The sequence below is a fragment of the Abramis brama genome (genome assembly GCF_963993115.1).
Source record: "Abramis brama genome assembly, chromosome: 15".
Classification (NCBI taxonomy): domain Eukaryota; kingdom Metazoa; phylum Chordata; class Actinopteri; order Cypriniformes; family Leuciscidae; genus Abramis; species Abramis brama.
In genome coordinates, this window is record NC_139977.1 from 12,647,548 (window position 1) to 12,666,873 (window position 19,326).

The window sequence follows — 19,326 nt, forward strand, 5'->3', positions numbered from 1 at the left end:
GCAGAGATGGGGTTTGGGGCTGGGTCCGTGGGACTGTTTCTGGGGATTCACTTTTAATTTTACTTACCTTTTGTCTTCTGCATTATCCTTACCATTGTCTCCTGTCAGACTCGTCCCCCAGAAACAGTCCCACGGACCCAGCCCCAAACTCAGTCTCTTAAAAATTAATAAAGGCTGGTTTCTAAAGTACTTCTTCCTGCCTCTATGTATTAATGCTCATGGGTAGCCTAAATGGGTTTAACATTAACATTAAGACCTTAACATTAAGTATTTTACTGTTATGTGTCAACAAGATTCAACAAGACATTTACACCTGGCTATACCCAATGTTTAGATCTGTTGTGGTATTTATGCAAATTAGCACATACATAATTAGATTATGCAGCGTTTGTCCATGTTAACAAACAATTTCAAAAAACTTGTAATACATTTTTTGTTTGTCTTGATGTAAGTAATCAACTCAGTAATTTTCATGGTGGTATCTAAAGGTTAAAATTTTTACCCAATTCAACTAAGAAAAAGAATGAATAGGCCTTGGGTATATTTGGGGTTTTTTCGAAACTTTCCCCTAATGGGATTCTTCGGGACTTTTTTTTCCTTACTCAGGACATATTGAGGATACAAAATCAGTTGAGTTTGCTTCTGTTGCAATTTGTTCAAGGTTGACCCCCATTGTGGCTTAAAATGACTGGACTATTAGTGACGTAATCTAGATTACTCATTTTAGGTAATGTATTCGGACTACTTTTTGATTACTTTTGACCTAACTTGTTTATCACTTAGATCTGAATGGGATTATTGTGTACCATATTGATATATTAAAAGAGAGAGAGAGAGAAAATATTTTCCTAAAACATTACAACATATGATGCATTAAGCATTACATTATGCCAGTGTTTCCCAAACTAAGGTTAATCAAAAAACTTGTGAAAAAAGTTTAGAACTCTTGTGAAGAATGTTGGTAGACAGGTGACGGCACCAACTGACTTCCAGTAGGGAAAAAAAATACTATGGAAGTCAATTGGTGCCGTCAACTGTTTGATTAACGACATTCTTCAAAAAATCTTGTTTTTAGTTCAACAGAACAAAGAAACTCATACAGGTTTGGAACAACTTTAGGATTAGTAAATGATGACAGAATTTTACTTTTGAACTATCTTTTTAATTTAAGTAGATAATCGTTTGTTTCACTCCCATTTTTGTCGTTTCTCCTATTAAATCCAGTCCCGTCTGAAGTGAAGGTTGTCAGCAGGAAGTAAAATGATACTGCCACATTTTGGCTAAAAATCGAAGGAAGCATCACGTGACATTTGTGATTTTAAGACTTTTCCAGAATGCACTGAAAGACATTTAGATAAAATATTTCATGCCGTATGTGCGTGCCATGTTTTTTTTTTTTATATATATATATATATTTTTTTTTATGGATGCCACATTTATATTTTTTGAAGAGCTGCAGAGATATTCAACTCAAGCCTTTGAGTTGTGATTTTTTACTTATGTAGTTTTAGATCAAGAAATAGGCAATCACCATATTTTTAAAATATGTAAAATGTAAAATAAGTTTTGGGGTAACGTTAGTGTAAGGGGATAGAATATAGAGTTTGTACAGTATAAAAACCATTACATCTATGGAAAGTCCCCATAAAACACGAAAACACAACGTGTGTCTTTATTTATTTATTTGATCCTGTGGTGTTTTGAGCTAATAATGCCAATAATGTCAATCCAGCCAATGACGTAAAGGAAAGTGTGAGGAAGTGCTTCGCCAACAGGAAGTTTAGCTGAAGTGTGTTTGTTTAGTTTCTGGAGCGATGGCGGAGAACATAGAAGGAGAGAGCGCCGGACTGGCGGAGAACAGGTCAGATAACTACACTATAACATCCAGTATGACGACTCTAGATGTATATTCACGCAGAAATCGGTGCTTATTCATATCTTAGCTATAAAGCCAGCCTGTGTTACAGTGTGAGTGGTGGAAAAGTCCGCTGGCGCAGTTTAGCGCAGTTAGCATTTTTGCTAGCTTCGTAAACGTACACTGTTTTTTTAATTTATCTGCGTGAATAGTTCAAACTTTAAAACGCAAGCTAAGCAAAACTGTTCGCCTCAGAACAACGCACTAATTAAAACGAGAATATTTCCTGTTAGAAACTAATGGTGTGTTTGCAGTTGATGTGTTAGCTATGTCTGCTTTGCATGCTGACTTCAGCCCACCTGCATATTTGTGTACGACAGTGGTCCTTTTTTATGCCATACTTATTTTGTTTATATTTAATTTGTGTTCAAATTAACACTGAATAGAGAAAACAGGTGAGATTCATTTTAATGTTCGTAGGGGTTGACCAAAATCTTAATTTACGATATCTATCTATCTATGAAATACCCAGTCTTCAGCCCTTAACTTAATGCTAAAAAAACTCCTGATACCAACCTATCCACTGTGCACAAAAAAAACTGACAACCATGAACAGAAGAAATATACTCATTCATACAGTCCTGATGATAATACTGTTAAAAATCAAGTGTAACAACAAAAAAACTCTTATTGTGTGCAACTATTTATTCATACTTATACTCCAGTCTTATTGCATAAAAAATTATACAAAAAAATACAACACCACTCTTTATGAAGCGAAATAATTATTAGTTGTGTCTTAAGCCCCTTTCACACAGTGTTTGATTCCAGAAATTGCCATAGAATTGCTAGAGTGCCTTCTGTGTGAACGCAAACACGTCCCGAGATGGGGACCTTGTAACGTTGCTGGGATCAGTCCCGGTCGGAACGCGCCCTGTGTGAACAAAAGGCAGGACCACTGCCGTCATATATCTAGGAGCTTATTTAGATAATTTCCTTAGACAACAATTTTGTTGTAGAGCTTTTAGTGTACTAAGTGGTGGTTTTGCATACCAATAATATTGGTAGTTACTGATTTTTTTTTTTCTCCTCAGTATGGTGTTACGTTTTCGTAGCCCCGCTCCACCACCTAGCGCAGTTTTGCGAGGACCTCCTCCATTACTACGACCCCCACCTCCGCCCTTCGGCATGATGAGAGGACCCCCACCACCCCCTAGACCCCCTTTTGGTAGACCACCGTTTGACACCAGTATGCCACCTATGCCCCCACCCGGAGCTATGCCCCCACCAATTGGACCTCCACACCTGCAGGTAGGAATTATTACAAAAATATGATATTATATGTGCACTAAATGTTACTTTCAATCTCTGATAGTGTCCGATCTCTGTCTCTCTCTAATCTCTAATAATCTAAGATTGTCTTTTTCACAGAGGCCACCATTCATGCCCCCACCCATGGGAAACATGCCTCCTCCTCCCGGGATGATCTTTCCGCCTGGAATGCCTCCATCACCAGGAACAACTTCAAGTTTGACTAGTGATGACATCTGGGTAGAGAACTCCACGCCAGAAGGAAAGGTGCTGAATGTTACTCGCCGATAGCTCTATTTTCATTGTGTTTGTAAATATAATATTTAAATTTCATTTTTATAGTATTTTTAATGTAATCTTTTGTTTCATATTGGGTGGAAAAACCAAAGGAATATAATCATATCAGTTGGCTTAATTCGTTGAACAAATAGACATTTCCTTCAGTTATTTTCATGCCTAATTAAGCCTGTTTAAATGTATTCTGTTCTATATTTCATCTACAGCGCACATTTATAGAGCCGCAGTGGCACAGTAATCACATGACATTTTCCTGTGATAATGTAGGGAACCACTTATACAAAAACACGTAACAGTTCATGTTTTTACTTAGGCTGCAATTTAGTTTTAATCCAACAGACGTGTGTGTGCTGAGTAAGCTCAGATCAGAAATCAATTGCATGCAACAAGTGTCTCTCTCTCTCTCTCTCTCTCTCTCTCTCTCTCTCTCTCTCTCTCTCTCTCTCTCTCTCTCTCTCTCTCTACCATCTACCATCAAGTAACGCTAGTAATATGTGCATCGTTTTACTTTCTATGCTATTCAAATATCTGACTGAACTACAAACATTCCAGCAATGTCTTTGGAAAAAGGGATGTACGCTTGAGTCGAGCGTCTATGGAATATGAAATGCACAGTGTGCTCAATCCTAATAAAATAGCTTCACTTCTGAATCGCTACATTATATTTCTCAGCAACAAGGGGGTCTGTGTTTATCTGGACACAAACACTGTACTGTACAAATGCTGCATGGTATTGTTTTCTTGGTATCCGAGCATTTACAAATACACAAGCCCAGTATCAGGTCCGAGACCGATACTGGTATCAGTGCATCCCTAATACACACACACACACACACACATCTTTCAGAAATAATTTTATTTTTCAAATCAAAATGTTAATTATAAGACTTACACGCACTATAGATGTGTAAAACTTTTTCCCAAGTCAGTCCAAATTGTCTTGTTGAGAAAAAAAACATAAGTTGCATCGGCCACATTGTATTATTACATTTAGAAATAATGTAAATACCTATAAATAAAACATTTACAAACATTATCCTTTAAGTTTGATGGTATTCAGAACAGGAATGAAAAAAATAAAGCAAACATACATTTTCATTACAAACAACATTTATTATAAACGGCAAGCCTAAAGAAAACCCCCCAAAAACTATTATTCGGCACGAATCCAAATGCGTGCGCTTTGTGCATGTTTTGCGTGCTTGACTTTAATAACATTATATAAGTTGCAGCACATCTCAGATTAAAAAACAATTTATATTCTGGAAAATATGGCATATTCACTCTTTCTTTTTTTTATAACCTTTTATAGCACTTGCTAGTTAATCTGAATGGTGGTTGGACAACTAGTCAACCATCCTCATCCAGTCCTAGCATTAGCGTCCTAGGACTTTTGAAACCTTTCTACTATGCTCTTCCAGGTATATTTCTATAATTCCCGGACTCGCGAGTCGGCCTGGACCAAACCAGAGGGAGTGAAGATCATCCAGCAGTCAGAGCTCAATCCTCTAATGGCAGCTCAGTCTGGAGGAGCTGCAGCTGCTCCTGCTTCTACTGCAGCTAGCAGCGCTGCTACGGTTGTGACCGACCCGGTCTCCACGCAGAGCATGTCCCCCTCACACACCCTCAGCTCCAGTCCCGACCCCAGCACCAGTCCGGCCCCCAATGCCTCTCAAACCTCCACCAGTGAGTATTAAACACAGAGGATGAGCTATGAATCATGTAATGGCCTGTTGTTCTCAACTTGGGGTTCCTGAGGGAACTGCCGGGGGTTTAATTAAATTAAATATAAAATGAAAATAAATAAATGTGTCTGTATAATTTATCAAACTAAAACTCACAATACCATCTTATTTTTAATGTGAGACAACCCTCGACGCACATCTCCTGGATATAGATATATATATTTATATATATATATTTATATATTAGTCCTATATTAGTGTCCTATATAAGTATAGTCCTATATGTATATCTCCACCAAATCAGCTTATCTTTGGAAAATTGCTTTATGCATTAAGATGCATTCATATGTGATATAATCTGGAAGCAAAACAGCTACACTTTTTATATCAGTCAATAAAGCTTTTTTTAAAATAAATTTTAACTTAAGCTATTACAACTAAAACGTGGTATTATGTTTGAACGAAACTGCATATTTGTCATTTTAAGAAAAGGAACTTAGTGCTGGTGGTGCTTGAAACGTTGGTTATTCAGTGTTTAAAAAATAAATAAAAACTAACTAATTCTGATAAGATATTACTACTAATTCTACTACTAATAACAATATAAAACACGCTTAGATCTTATGAGCTGCTGGGTTAATGAATATTAATCACGTCTGCGTTCGCTAAAACTGATTTGCTGAAATCAAAACGGGGACGGTAATAGGTAACACATTTAACACATTTAACGCTTGCACATTAGTTCCACCCACTACTGAAGAATCTGGCAATGGCTTCTCCTTGTTCTTAAAGGCTGAATGACAGGAAAATACAACAAAGAATATCATACATGTAGCGCGTCAATTCTACGTGGCATGTTAGACTTTCTCGCTCACGCTCTTTCTCTTTGCATGTTATCAAGTTATCAAACACTTCAGTCTTCTGCATGAATGATAAATTCAGTAAGCTTCTAACGTTATTCAGTCAAGAACAGTGAGTGATTTTCTGTCTTTTGTTCTTTAATTAACAGTAATGACGGATATCACATCAGCAGGTTTATTAGGCTGCTGTCACTTTAAGACCTGACGCACGTCTCACAACTCTTTCACCAAAATAGGAATTTGGCATAAATTTGTGTTTTTGTCCATTCAAGCGCTGTCTGAATCAGCTTTCTGTGCGCTTGAGTGTGTGTGTGTGTGTGTGTCACACAGACAGGAGATTCACAGATACGCGCCAGTAGTAGCGCACTCTTTTGTGTCTTATCACGTGAATAAGAGCGTGATCATATATTGTAACACTAGCCAAAGGATGACAGGGAAAAAACAGATGCTGCGTTAATTGCTTTAAAATTATTGTGCGTTAATTTTGACAGCACTAATTTATTTTTAGAATTAGTTAAGATAATAATAAGCCACATGTAAGTGCAGCCCTATTATATTAAATTATTTTGAAATAAAAACAATCATAATAAAACCCTTACTCTTATCTAAGGGTTTGGCTGACAAAAAAGTTTGTGAACCCCTGATTTTAAAGATTGGTAGTACTCATGACCAATATGATAAATCTATAATGTTTTGTCTTGATATCTTTAATCGCTTTAATCCATTCTTTCCCTTTGCTTTGTTGTTCTTGTAGCGTCTGTTTCTGAGATGCCTCCAGTGGCCTCTACTCCTCCTGCTAGTGTAGGAGTGACCCCTGTTGCTGTGGTCAGTGTTCCTACAGTAACCGCTACAGTCACTGCAGTGCAGACCATGCCACTGTTGCATCAGAGCCTCCCTCCTGGCCTGTCTGTGGCCCAGCCAGCTACTGCTATCCCAGCATTCCCCCCGGTCATGGTACCACCATTCAGAGTGCCTCTCCCTGGCATGCACATCCCACTGCCTGGTACGTAGAAATTAATTTCTTCTTGAAAGTTAGCCAAACAAGCCAGCAAATATAGTGGTGAGAACAGTTTCAAAAAGACTAAAATGTGTACAATATATCCTCCAATAAGTATATACAGGCCTGGTTTCACATACCCCTTTTCCACTGACACGGTTCCAGTGTAGGTTCCCTGCCTGTGTTTGTTCTTGAAACAATTTGTGCATTTCCACTGTAGAAAAGGTGGCTCCATGCCAGAAAGATCGGTTCAACTCCGACTTGCTGGTCTCGAACGGAGCAGGGGGGCGGAGAAATTCTGTCGCTGTCTATGGCGGTCCAGTTGAGCAATGTAATAACGTTGCACTACATTGTTGTTAAATCTAAATTTATAAAACTGTGCGCATGTGAGAGACCTGAGAGTAAGTGAAACAACAGTTTGGGTTTCAATATATCTCCAAAAAGGACAGATGAGAGAACCAGGAGTTTATGCAAGCTGCCTGTACACTAGAATCACTCCCGGTACTGTGAACAGCAAAACAAAAAAAAGCCACTCTACCTGTACAAACACCTGAACGCACATTGTTTGATTTTAGACTGTTTATAGTCAGGTAAACAACATGTAGCAGTGTTACGTCACCATTCGTTCCTCAAGTCCGTGGAAAAACATTGCCGGTTTGCGACAGGCTCCAGTTTGCCCGGCTAAGACCTGTCTGGGTTCAGCACAGGAACGTGAACAACGTCAGTGGAAAAGGGGTAACGGACAGGGCTTAGATTAAGCCAGGATTAGTTCAGTTATGACATAAAAGTAGCTTTTGTAAATGTGTTTTGGGGAAAAAAATGACTGGTGTGTAATATGCTGTGCATCTTGAGACAAAACAATGGCACTGACATATTTTAAGATTCAATTAAAACTGCTTACACATGAATTTTAGTCTGGGACTAAGCTTAAGCCTGAAACCAAGGGATAGTGTTGTATTTGGTGCTTTTTGGTATTTGAGTAAGTGTAGACCACAATAGAAACTAAACTTTATTAGTGGACTTGAATTACTCAATAACCAGTAGATGGCGCCCTCCTCTTACAAAGTGATGTGGACTGCCTACACTTACACTGTGTTGCACACAACAAATATGAGGACATTTTAAAGTTGTGATTTCCAAGCATTGGAAATTCATGGAGATTAATAATCATGGAAATCTCTAGTGTATACAATTTTCTGCTTTAAAATGTAATCAGCCGAGTTTTCAGGGCCTATCTAGATATTATTATTATTATTATTATTATTATTATTATTATTATTATTATTATTATTATTTTGTCATGATATAATTTATGCTAATACTAGTTCAGTTTTGACACCCCTTGGTTCCAGTTTCGGTACCATAGCAAAAAGTATTTAAGTATTTAAAGCTGCAGTCTGTTATTTTTTCCTCTTTGTCGCCATCTCTGTTCGAAATCTGCAATTGCAGTTATTCGTGAAATTATCAACTTTATGCGGGTTGTGCCTTGGCACGGCGCGGATGAATCCAGTGTTTTGAGGAGAATGTGCGGCTGTCAGTCGCCGCGCCGGTGTGGAAACTGTTATTCGGAATCACAGATTCTACTTTTTGGAAGTATGACCAACATAAGAATTTCAGAATTTCATCTGAACAAGTAACATCCACTTTTGTTCTGACCAACTAAGGGGGAAAAAAGCATTGCAGTAAATCGCGCTGATTAAATCTAACGATCGCTTATCACGTGAAACCATGCAAATTATACTTTGTTCTCAAATTGTTAATGTTAACAACATCAGCATTGCCGTGACTACATTTAATGCCCTTCCGATATTTATCCTTGTTTTTGCATGGGCCGGTTGTCTCTTTTTTTTCTGAAGCCACTCCGAAGTCTTTTGTATTTTACAACGGGTGAATCTCCAGTTGTCACTGGTGATTGTCATTTGAACCTTTCTGGATCCGCCATCAAATTGATAAGTTTAATTATATCAAGTGCTGTGAGAAAAGGCTATAAATCTCCACCTCCAGCATCCTCACACGCAACATGGCCTACTAGCCGAGACTCCTCCTTTATGTGTACAGATGTGAAGTAATGACGCAAAGACATGCTCGAATTTCCCGTGGAAATCCACCAGTACCACTGGAGTTAAAAACATTATTACAAGCTTACCGTTTTGTATCGAGCTAAGGCAAGCAGAGAGTTTTGAACACTGGCTGGTTATGTACTTGCTCAAATTTATTGTGGATAATTTTTAACCCAAAAAAGTTACGGACTGCAGCTTTAACTGTTTGAAGATAAAAAAAGATATATATTAAATGAAGTTAATTATAAATGATATAATTTTACTATTATAAAATAATATATTAAAAAATTAGCATGTTGCCTTCAAATATTTTTAATTTATAAAATATTGCTTTAAAAAGTTAGTAATAAAAGGAACACCACAAGGAAGAACAAAGAAACATCCTTTTATAATTCCAAGGATTATTATCCAGCCTGAAAATCCACCCCAGAAATCTCAATAACATTAGTTTTAAAAATCTGTCCATTCATCATGAAAATTCGAAAGATGTGGAAACCCTGTAGTATTTTCTTGAGGTTTGATCTGCTGAATGCCATTTTCATTTGCAGGAATGCCAGGGATGGCCCCACCTCTTGTACCCATGATGCATCACCAGCTAGCTATCACTGCAGCTCCTGCACATCTAGTGGGGACTCTCTCACTTCCTGAATGGTCTGAGTACAAGACGGCTGATGGGAGGATCTACTATTACAACAATCGCACTCTGGAGTCCACCTGGGAAAAACCTGCTGAGCTAAAAGAGAGAGGCAAGCCAGACCTCATGTTTTTTTTTTTTCTCTTTTTTTTTCTGTTAACTTGACTATAGTTACACTTGACCATTAACATTTGTCAATTCAACATGTCGGTTTAGCACAGCGAGTAATATTACTTTATTTCTCTGAACAGATAAGAACAGTGACAAGGCTAAACATGGCCATAACCATGCTGATTCAGTTTTAAAGGATATAGACATGGAAGTCAAGTCTGACTTTGGCAGTTCTAAAGAGGTAAGTGTGAAGTGTGCAACTGATTTAGACTTGTTTTGAGGATTTAGGAGGAAACATTATTGATAATGTTTTGATGTTGTAGTTGCCCAGGGAAGAAGATATGACAGAGGAGGAAAAAGCAGCACAGAAGGCTAAACCTGTTGCCACAAACCCAATTCCCGGTACTCCCTGGTGAGCCTTTTCATCTCTTCAGTGATTAAAGTCTTTAAAGGCCTCCTGAAATCAAAATATAAGTTTTTTTATCTTTTAGTATGAATATGTTGGCCTTAAGATTATGAATAAGCTGGTGTGTTCCAAAACAATGAGAACTGCATTTAGGAGATACAAGCATTCAAAACGTAGTCTCTCACTTCCGCTAAAATTGATCACAGATTTTTATGACATCATCACGGACTTCAGCTTCTCATCACAACTTCTGTCCAATCAAATGCTCTGTAGAATCTAAAGCGTTTGTTGTGTGTTGCTCAAACGCTCGAGTTTTATTCTGTTTTCCAACTGTATGTTGGTTAAGAATGAAATGGCTAGAATTTATTCACACCTCTACTATTGAATCCAACGTATCATCAGCGCTCGGATTCGCTTCCATGGTGCTGTCAAGTACGAATTGCAGTCTGAGGTAAACTAAACACTATTGGCTATTTGAAAAGGGGGCGGAGGAGCCATTCAATATGTCCCGCCTTAGCTTCCTGTTTCAGTGGAAATTACATCAACACATCATACAAAGCTGCGCGTTCCAAGGCACTTCGGTGGGCTTTTAATGTAAAGTCATTAAAGTACCATTTTTAATGTAAAGTTACAGTAAAAATGATACATATTTGTGTTTTAGGTGTGTGGTCTGGACTGGAGATGACCGTGTGTTTTACTACAACCCCACCACACGACTGTCCATGTGGGACCGACCTGAGGAGCTGGTGGGCCGTGCTGATGTGGACAAATACATTCAAGAGCCCCACCACAAAAGGGGCCTAGATGACAACAAGAAAATAGGTAAAACGCACTGTGATTTACACTGTATATATTTTCAGCTTGCTTTTAAACTTTGATTCTTGGTCCAGAGTACAGTAACGCAGCAAAATAAGACACTCTTTTATTTCTCACAGCAGGTTTCATCAAAGAGGAGATTGAAACAGCCATAGAGGACACACTGGACGATGAGCCTTCTAAGGCTAAGAAGAGAAAGTAAGTACCATCGGCTCTCAGCAGGAACCATAAGGGGCCGAGCACTCACCCCTGCAGAACACCTAACTTTTGTATTATACAGAAGAAACTGGAAGCATCACGAAAACTTTATTTCTAATCATATGAAGAGATAAGAAAATGAGGCTGCTTCCATTTAGGCCCTGATCAAAAACATGTTGAATGGACTGTTTTGTGTCACAGGTGTCGGCGTTTTTTTTTTTGCACCCAATGCTGACTTGTCTTAGCAGTGGTAATCTTTAGTTTGGGTCTTTGAAAAGTGGTGACTCCATAACGTTTACCAAATCAAATCAGTCACTGTTTCCCATCAGTGCCCTTCACGCCTGCCTCCCCCTGACCCCAAACAGTGGTCCTGTTGCACAGGGGACTATTTTTCAGGGAACGCTTCTAAGCTCTGGCGATGCCAACGTGGGCCTCCAAGGTAACCCACCTTGTTTGACCTCTCTCTAGCCTCCATTAGGCAAACCCCAGTGAACCAATCAAAACTTCAGCCCTTCAGTGATGTGTATTAATGTAATAAAGGTTTTGGGATTTGTTTTCAAGAACCGAAAGCAAAAATACCAATATATTTGTACTTGACTGCATTCTCCCTTACAAAACGCAAAATAACTCGATGCAAGGATTGCATGAATAATGCAGTCCTTAGACTTTAAACACACCTTCTCAAATACAAATCAATTTGTTTAGTAGGGCTATCAAAGTAACGCATTCTGTTAATTAAGCATGGTTTAATAAATATACACTTGGTTTGTTTCGACATTAACTTTTATGAAATTTGACTAGTCACAACAGTTTCATTCTGTTTTGAGCAATTTCTAGAAGTATGTTTTCTATCCTTAAAAGGAACCAAATGCATTGTGTTAACTACAAAAAGTTTTGAAGATTTAAATATTTTAATCGATTGACGGCTCTAGTAAATAGATTACAGTTCGATAGACATGTCAATTCTCTCAATTTAATAGAAAAATCTTCAGTATTTAAGTCACATTTATTTATATAGCGCTTTTTACAATACAGATTGTTTCAAAGCAGCTTTACAGAGATAACAGGATTTTTTTTTTTTAAAGAAGCACTTCACAATTTATTTACAAGCAAAACAAAAAAGTAACAAAATTCTGAAATGTTCTTCCTTACACTCTTCCTCTTGTCTCTGACAGGAAGGACGATGTGAAGGAGGCTGACGCAGAGAAAGACGCGGCCATGGAGGCCGAACTGAAGGCCGCTCGTGATCGGGCCCTGGTGCCTCTGGAGGCCCGCATGAACCAGTTCAGGGACATGCTGCTGGAGAGAGGGGTAAAACACTTCAATCCAACGCAATACTCTAACCAGCTCTGTAATGTTAGACACATAAATCTGAATGGAAGCCCATCAAGGTACAATCTTAAGTTCATTCTTGTTACTATTATTCTTTAATATTATGTAATATAGTCTTAAATTCCTTTCTGCTCATTCTGTCACTCCCGTTTTCTTACCTGTTATTTCTGAATTGCTTTAAAGTCGTGTTAAATGATGTGCTTGACTATAGGGATGGGCGGTATGACCAAAGTATTTATATTACTATGATTATATTGTGATAACTCATCATAAGAGTTATTCTGGAAATTCAGTGACAAAAAGTCTGAAATCAGCTCATATATGCTCATTCACGATTTCCTAAATTTGTCCACTAATTTAGTCCAGTTGATGTACAAGGGAATGAAAATAAGTGAATTTGGACGAATGCGTTGGAAAGGCTGCCGCTTTTGCGTAGTTTTTGCTTTGTCAACGGAGGAGAACCTTCTCTAATACAGGGAGATTTCAGAAATAAAAATTGTGACTTGGGTAATTAAAATCAGGTGATTTTCCTATTGATTCATTAGAAAGTGTAGGAATAGCAATATAGCAGTGCTATACTTAAAAAAAAATATTAAAAAAATACGTTAATATTATTTATTTATTTATTTATTTATTTATATATATTTATATTTATATATATATATATATATATATATATATATATATATATATATATATATATATATATATATATATAAATATATAAATATAATTTTCTTGGAGCTTGATCTTATATATATATATATATATATATATATATATATATATATATATATATATATATATATATATATATATATATATATATATATATGAGGCAACAATATTACAGTACCTTTTGATACTGAAGTCCTCCAGTTTTGTTTTTAATAGTCGATTAGTGAGACTCAAGATGGCACCAGTTGAGTTCAAATCAAACAAGAGAGAGCGAGTTCATGGTGTTTGGTGTTTTAAAGGAGAACTCCGGTCAATTTTAACATTGAGCTCATTTTTTTGTACATTTGGAGTGCTGTCAGTACAGAGAACAACGACAAAAATCGGTGTTGCCTACACAGTGTTATCCTCTTTTTAAAATTTGCACCCTGTTGACTTCAATGGGGCAAGTTTTAAATGCTATGCGCGTGAACTCGACAATCGATTACTATGGACTTCGACCGAAAACAGGATGTAAATACAGGTATGTGCGCTGGCTGAAATAACATCATTTTTATTAATATCTTTCACATCTACTGCAGTCAGATTTACCCGTGTTCACTCTGAAGGAATCACTCACATTGGCTGTGCACTTGTAATGACACATCAAGGATGTTAAGAGGCTAAAAGCAGGTTTAAAACTTGCCCCATTGAAGTCAACAGGGTGCAAATTTTAAAAAGAGGATAACACGGTGTAGGCAACACCGATTTTTGTCGTTGTTCTCTGTACTGACAGCACTCCAAATTTACAAAAAAATTAGCTCAATGTTAAAATTGACCGGAGTTCTCCTTTAACACTAGAACTACCGGAATTCCATAACTACTAGAACGACCATAGCGGTCATTCTGACCGTTCATACTTTGACGTTCATATGGCCGTACTGAACGTCATTTTCGTCATGTCATATCTATTGTACATGTTAACCTTCTCTTTTCCAATGAAGCTTTTAATTCCTGTCGTCATAGCCCTTAAAACAAGCACAAAAGAAAGATTCCCCCGACAGGTGCTGTCTCTATTTGAGGAACGTTTTGCATCAAAATAATATTTTTTTCACCACGTGAATAGACATGCACAAAAGTTAGGAAACGTACAGCCCTGTTTGTAAATAAGTTCAATAATCAATACAAAATCTAAAAATAAATGGATCTACAATGATAGGTAATAATAAACAGGACACAAAATTTTAATTCAAATGAATATGAAAATGTATACAAACAGGCTAAGAAAAAAAATGAACATTAGCTAAACAAGAAAACGAACTGCTTTAGAACGATTTGTTTCAGTGAACAAAAAATATTAACAAACAAAATCAGGTTAACTGCCCATTTGAACGGCGCAAACACCCCGCATCATTGACGCTTACGCACATTCCACACAGGTAAACACTGCCTTTCGTGTGCAGCTCCCACACACTTTGTGACATTTGGCACATGTCTCCTTGGTTTTATTTTGTTTGCAGTTCCTCCAGTTGTATGGCTTTTGATTCCATGTGGTCGGAGCGAAGTTCGCTCGCCAGTCGTGTGATGAAGTCCCTCCGCGAAACTTGCAATGTAGCGGACTTATGATATTTATAATGCGTGCGGTCAAAATGACTGTTATGGTCATTCTAGGTAGAAATAGTCAGAACTGTTGTGTGTTTTGTGATTTTAATAAAAGAACAGTGTCAGAATAAAATATACACATATTTAGGAAAAGTCAGAGTCCTACAGCCACATTTATTTTATTTTAACAAAGTTATTACACTGTAAAATTTAAAAACGGTCAAAATGACCGCCTTGGGAGTTCTAGTGTTAAGCCCCCAACGGCGCCTTCCAGGCAGCGAGGGGATGGGTAGGTTTAAGGTTGAGGGTAGGGTTAGCTGCCTCTAAGGAGCCATTGGGGGCTTAAAACACCATCGAGCCGAGTTCACAGTGTGATACGAGAGATATGAACGAATCAAATACGTGGATGAGCCATGTGTTATCCAGCAGAGCTTATACTGACGAATCAAGAGTCATACCACCCAGTCCTACTTGACAGTAGTGTTCATGCCCTCTCTGTTCATACTAGAACCTCTATCTGTCTGATTTATTTAAAAAAAACTTTGGTCCTACATAATAGTAATTATTTGGCATTTCAAGCAACTATCACAGTAGAATGTAATATTACATTGAGTAATGGATAAGTTAGTACTTGGTGTTGATTGATTTTATTTTTCATCTATGTCTATCAGTGTTTTGCAGTAGTGTAATTGTAGGTGATTTGATGTAGATTTGTGTATCATTGTAATTTTGTATGTTGTTAAAGGAATGTTGTGGGTTCAACACAAGTGAAGTTTGTATGTATGTCACATATGATGATTAACTTGAATGAAGTGTTGTTTTAACATTATTGGAGGATCTGTTCGTTGGTAAGCCATCTTTCTGCCCACTTCATACCTGCAGGTTTCAGCTTTTTCCACTTGGGACAAAGAACTGCACAAGATTGTGTTTGACCCTCGATATTTGCTGCTCAACCCCAAGGAGAGGAAACAGGTGAGAGAGATTGGTGTTTGCTGGTTTGCTGAACGAGCAGAAGTGAGCAGCTTTGTGAATTTGTCTCCATTCACTGTGCAGGTGTTTGATCAGTATGTGAAGACTCGTGCTGAAGAAGAGAGGAAGGAGAAGAAGAATAAACTGATGCAGGCTAAAGATGACTTCCGAAAGATGATGGAAGATGCCAGATTTCACATTAGGTCTGTTTTAATTAGGCCTTCTCTACATTTCGAGTGTTCAGCACTAAATAAAGGTCTGGTTTAACCTGCAGATATGCATCTTAATACCAAGTGTAAACAGATTAGATTGACAGACTAAAATGTCACGTGTTAATTTCCCTTTTATCTTTTAGGACCACATTCAGTGAGTTTGCATCAAAACACTCCAAGGATCCTCGTTTCAAGGCCATTGAGAAGATGAAGGACAGAGAAACCATGTTCACAGAGTTTATGGCAGCCTTGAGAAAGAAGGACAAAGAAGACTCCAAAAACAAAGTAGAAAAGGTCTGTCGCCGGCCTCCCACAACCACCCTGAAATCACCACTTGCACTTACTATATTCTGTTAAGCTCTGACAACTGTTGTCGACAACAACAATCTGTTTCTGGCTGCAGGTGAAACAGGATTTCTTCGATTTGCTGTCAGACCACCATGTGGACGTCTCTCAGCGCTGGAGCAAAGTGAAGGACAAGCTGGAGACGGACCAGCGCTACAAAGCTGTGGAGAGCTCAGCTGCTAGAGAAGAACTGTACAAACAGTATGTGGAGAAGCAGGCGAAGGTCAGGAGGATGCTCTTATTGTGCATGAGGCATTAGGACAGGGACCATTTTTATCGTGACACAACCAAGGCGACATGGAAAAATATGAACCAATAATATCGTAGCACATATGATGAGAAAAACGTATGCGTGTCTGTGTTGTGTAGAACGTGGATGCTGATGCGGAGAAGGAGCTGGAGCGGCAGGCTCGCATCGAGGCCAGTCTGAGGGAGAGAGAGCGGGAAGTGCAGAGAGCTCGATCGGAACAGACCAAAGAGATCGACAGAGAGAGAGAGCAGCATAAACGAGAGGAGGCCGTCCAGCACTTCAAAGCTCTCATGTCAGATATGGTCAGTGCTGGCTCACTCTGAAGAATTCTACATTGTATTAAATATACATTTTTCTCGATTTTTTTTGTTGTCTCTTGTGTGTTCACATATAGGTACGGTCAACGGATGCTTCCTGGTCTGAAACGAGGCGCAACCTGCGTAAAGACCACCGGTGGGAGTCGTCATCTCTGCTGGAGAGACACGAGAAGGAGAAACTGTTTGAAGAACATGTGGAGGCTCTTACCAAGAGGAAGAAAGAACATTTCAGGCAGCTGTTGGATGAGACCTCTATGGTGAGACGAGGCTCACAACAACAACATTTATATAATGTGTATATAATAATATCAATATATTGTTATTATAATTATGATATACATTATATAATAATTATAATCCTAGAATAAATATATAATGTTAATATACAGGCATATAGTAACAATATTAATATATTGTTATTATATACTTCTATACTTAGAATTATGTAATACTACTATTATTATTATTATTATCATTATTATATACTTAATATTTAATTATATAGTAATAGTATAAATATATAATGTATATAATACTTGCTGTTACTAGATGCTTGTATAACAACATTAATATATTTACTTATAATTATATAATATAACTGTTATATACTTATTTAATTATATTTAAGTTTTTATATATATAGGTATATAGATATAGATATCTAGATAGAGATAGATATATAGAGAGATATATAGAGAGAGAATTACAGTGTGTATATGTATATATATATATATATATATATATATATATATATATATATATATATATATATATATATATATATATATACACACACACACAATATACACAATATATTAGTTGTATGCCTTATTTTATATTAATAACTAAAGTATAAACAAATATATATCATATAAAATGTATATAATAATTATTTATTGCTCATAACATCAACAAATTGTTGTTAAAATTATATAAATAAAAATATGTATTATACTTATATATTTAACAATATTTATATACACACAAAATATATATATCTGTTACTATCACGATAATGTTATAATTATTATTATAGAAAATTAATACAAATGTTCACTACATGATTTGGATAAAAGGGTCTGCTAAATGGATAAATGAATCTTGCTGAGTTTTGAAAAAATTTCAACGTAAAAAGTTTAGTCAAACCTTTTTGTTAATAGATGGTTTGTATCTGAACAAAAAAAGGACAAGAGATGGATATTATGATTTCCTATTTAATGGATGTTTAAATTTGAGTAATTAAATATCAAATGGATTATTAAAACCTTAAATCTGTATCTGTGGGTTGTCCATGTGTTCACACTGCTTCTGTAACCATTTAATCCTAGATCACCTTAACCACCACATGGAAAGAGGTGAAGAAGATCATCAAAGATGACCCACGCTGCATCAAGTTCTCCAGCAGTGACAGAGTGAGTTCAATTATTTGGTTGTCATATTGACTTTTTTTTTGCCTTGGCATCAACTTTTTGAAACGTTCTTTCTTTCACCTTCTAGAAGAAACAGCGGGAATTTGAAGATTATATAAAGGACAAATACATCACAGCCAAAGCTGACTTCCGAACTCTACTGAAAGAAACTAAATTCATCACGTATAGGTATGCACATCACTTTCTTTTCAAAAATGGGGAATATTATTTTGTCTTGACTGACTGCTTTTGTGAAACACAGAAGACAGTTTTACAGTTTTGTGATGACATGAGTGAATAAATGATGACAGATTTTTATTTAAAGTTAATGTAACTAGCCTCATTAGCAACATTAATCTTCTAGAATTTAAACTTGGTCACTTCTAAAGCTGTCGAGCTTGTGTTCTCTGTAGATCACGGAAGCTGATCCAGGAGTCAGACCAGGCCCTTGGTGATATTGAGAAGGTCCTTCAGAATGATAAACGTTACCTGGTCCTAGACTGCGTCCCAGAAGAGCGCCGCAAACTCATCATGTTCTACATCGAGGACTTGGACCGCCGTGGACCCCCTCCTCCCCCCACAGCCTCTGAACCCAGCCGTCGCTCCACAAAGTGAAGCCGTAGTGGACTTCAGAGGACTGAGCATGAGCCTGCACAGTGTTAAACACGTGTATTTCTGAAATGTCTGTTATCTTCTCAAACTGTGCAAGATGATTCCCTGTACGGCCACTAGGTGTAGGCTAGCACAAGGCAAACTGTCAATCATTGAACTTCAGTGGTCAGGCAGGGAATGTGTTTGTACATGTCACACTGCAGCCTCTCGTGAGCATCAATTGTAGCAGGCTAATATGACAGGTCAGTGCGGAAAGGGTGTGAAATAAGTTGTGTACCCTTCAGTACATGTGTATGTGAAAAGTTTCTTAAAGTGGTTTGATTTGGGCTTGTTGCTATATTTCTGTGTTGACTGGAAATAAATGCAACCTTTTTGTTTTGTTTTTTAGCAGTTG

General features: G+C 37.3%; 1 protein-coding gene across 2 annotated transcripts; it reads left to right on the top strand.

Annotated features, from left to right (window-relative positions):
- The first annotated feature begins 1,762 nt into the window (after positions 1–1,762).
- Positions 1,763–19,319, top strand: tcerg1b (transcription elongation regulator 1b (CA150)). Of its 2 annotated transcripts, none has more exons than XM_084137135.1 (20): positions 1,763–1,861; positions 2,950–3,166; positions 3,287–3,433; positions 4,885–5,149; positions 6,763–7,011; positions 9,614–9,811; positions 9,951–10,051; positions 10,134–10,222; positions 10,878–11,038; positions 11,152–11,230; positions 12,406–12,541; positions 15,701–15,790; positions 15,872–15,990; positions 16,143–16,293; positions 16,403–16,567; positions 16,714–16,896; positions 16,989–17,168; positions 18,240–18,323; positions 18,409–18,509; positions 18,734–19,319. In XM_084137135.1, the coding sequence occupies exons 1-20, from the start codon at positions 1,815–1,817 to the stop codon at positions 18,933–18,935; spliced, it is 2,964 nt and encodes a 987-aa protein (XP_083993261.1). In that variant the 5' UTR covers positions 1,763–1,814; the 3' UTR covers positions 18,936–19,319. The 2 variants fall into 2 exon arrangements, with proteins under 2 accessions (XP_083993261.1, XP_083993262.1); XM_084137136.1 differs by having other exon boundaries at positions 1,764–1,861; positions 11,155–11,230.
- The last annotated feature ends 7 nt before the right edge of the window (positions 19,320–19,326 follow it).

What these genes read in the sequence shown, in the direction of transcription:
- tcerg1b (XM_084137135.1), top strand. Translation starts at nt 1,815, where the DNA reads ATGGCGGAGAACATAGAAGGAGAGAGCGCCGGACTGGCGGAGAACAG. An exon ending in TGCCTCTCAAACCTCCACCA is followed by an intron (nt 5,150 to 6,762) that starts GTGAGTATTAAA and finishes TTGTTCTTGTAG; the next exon opens with CGTCTGTTTCTGAGATGCCT. An exon ending in CCAATTCCCGGTACTCCCTG is followed by an intron (nt 10,223 to 10,877) that starts GTGAGCCTTTTC and finishes TTTGTGTTTTAG; the next exon opens with GTGTGTGGTCTGGACTGGAG.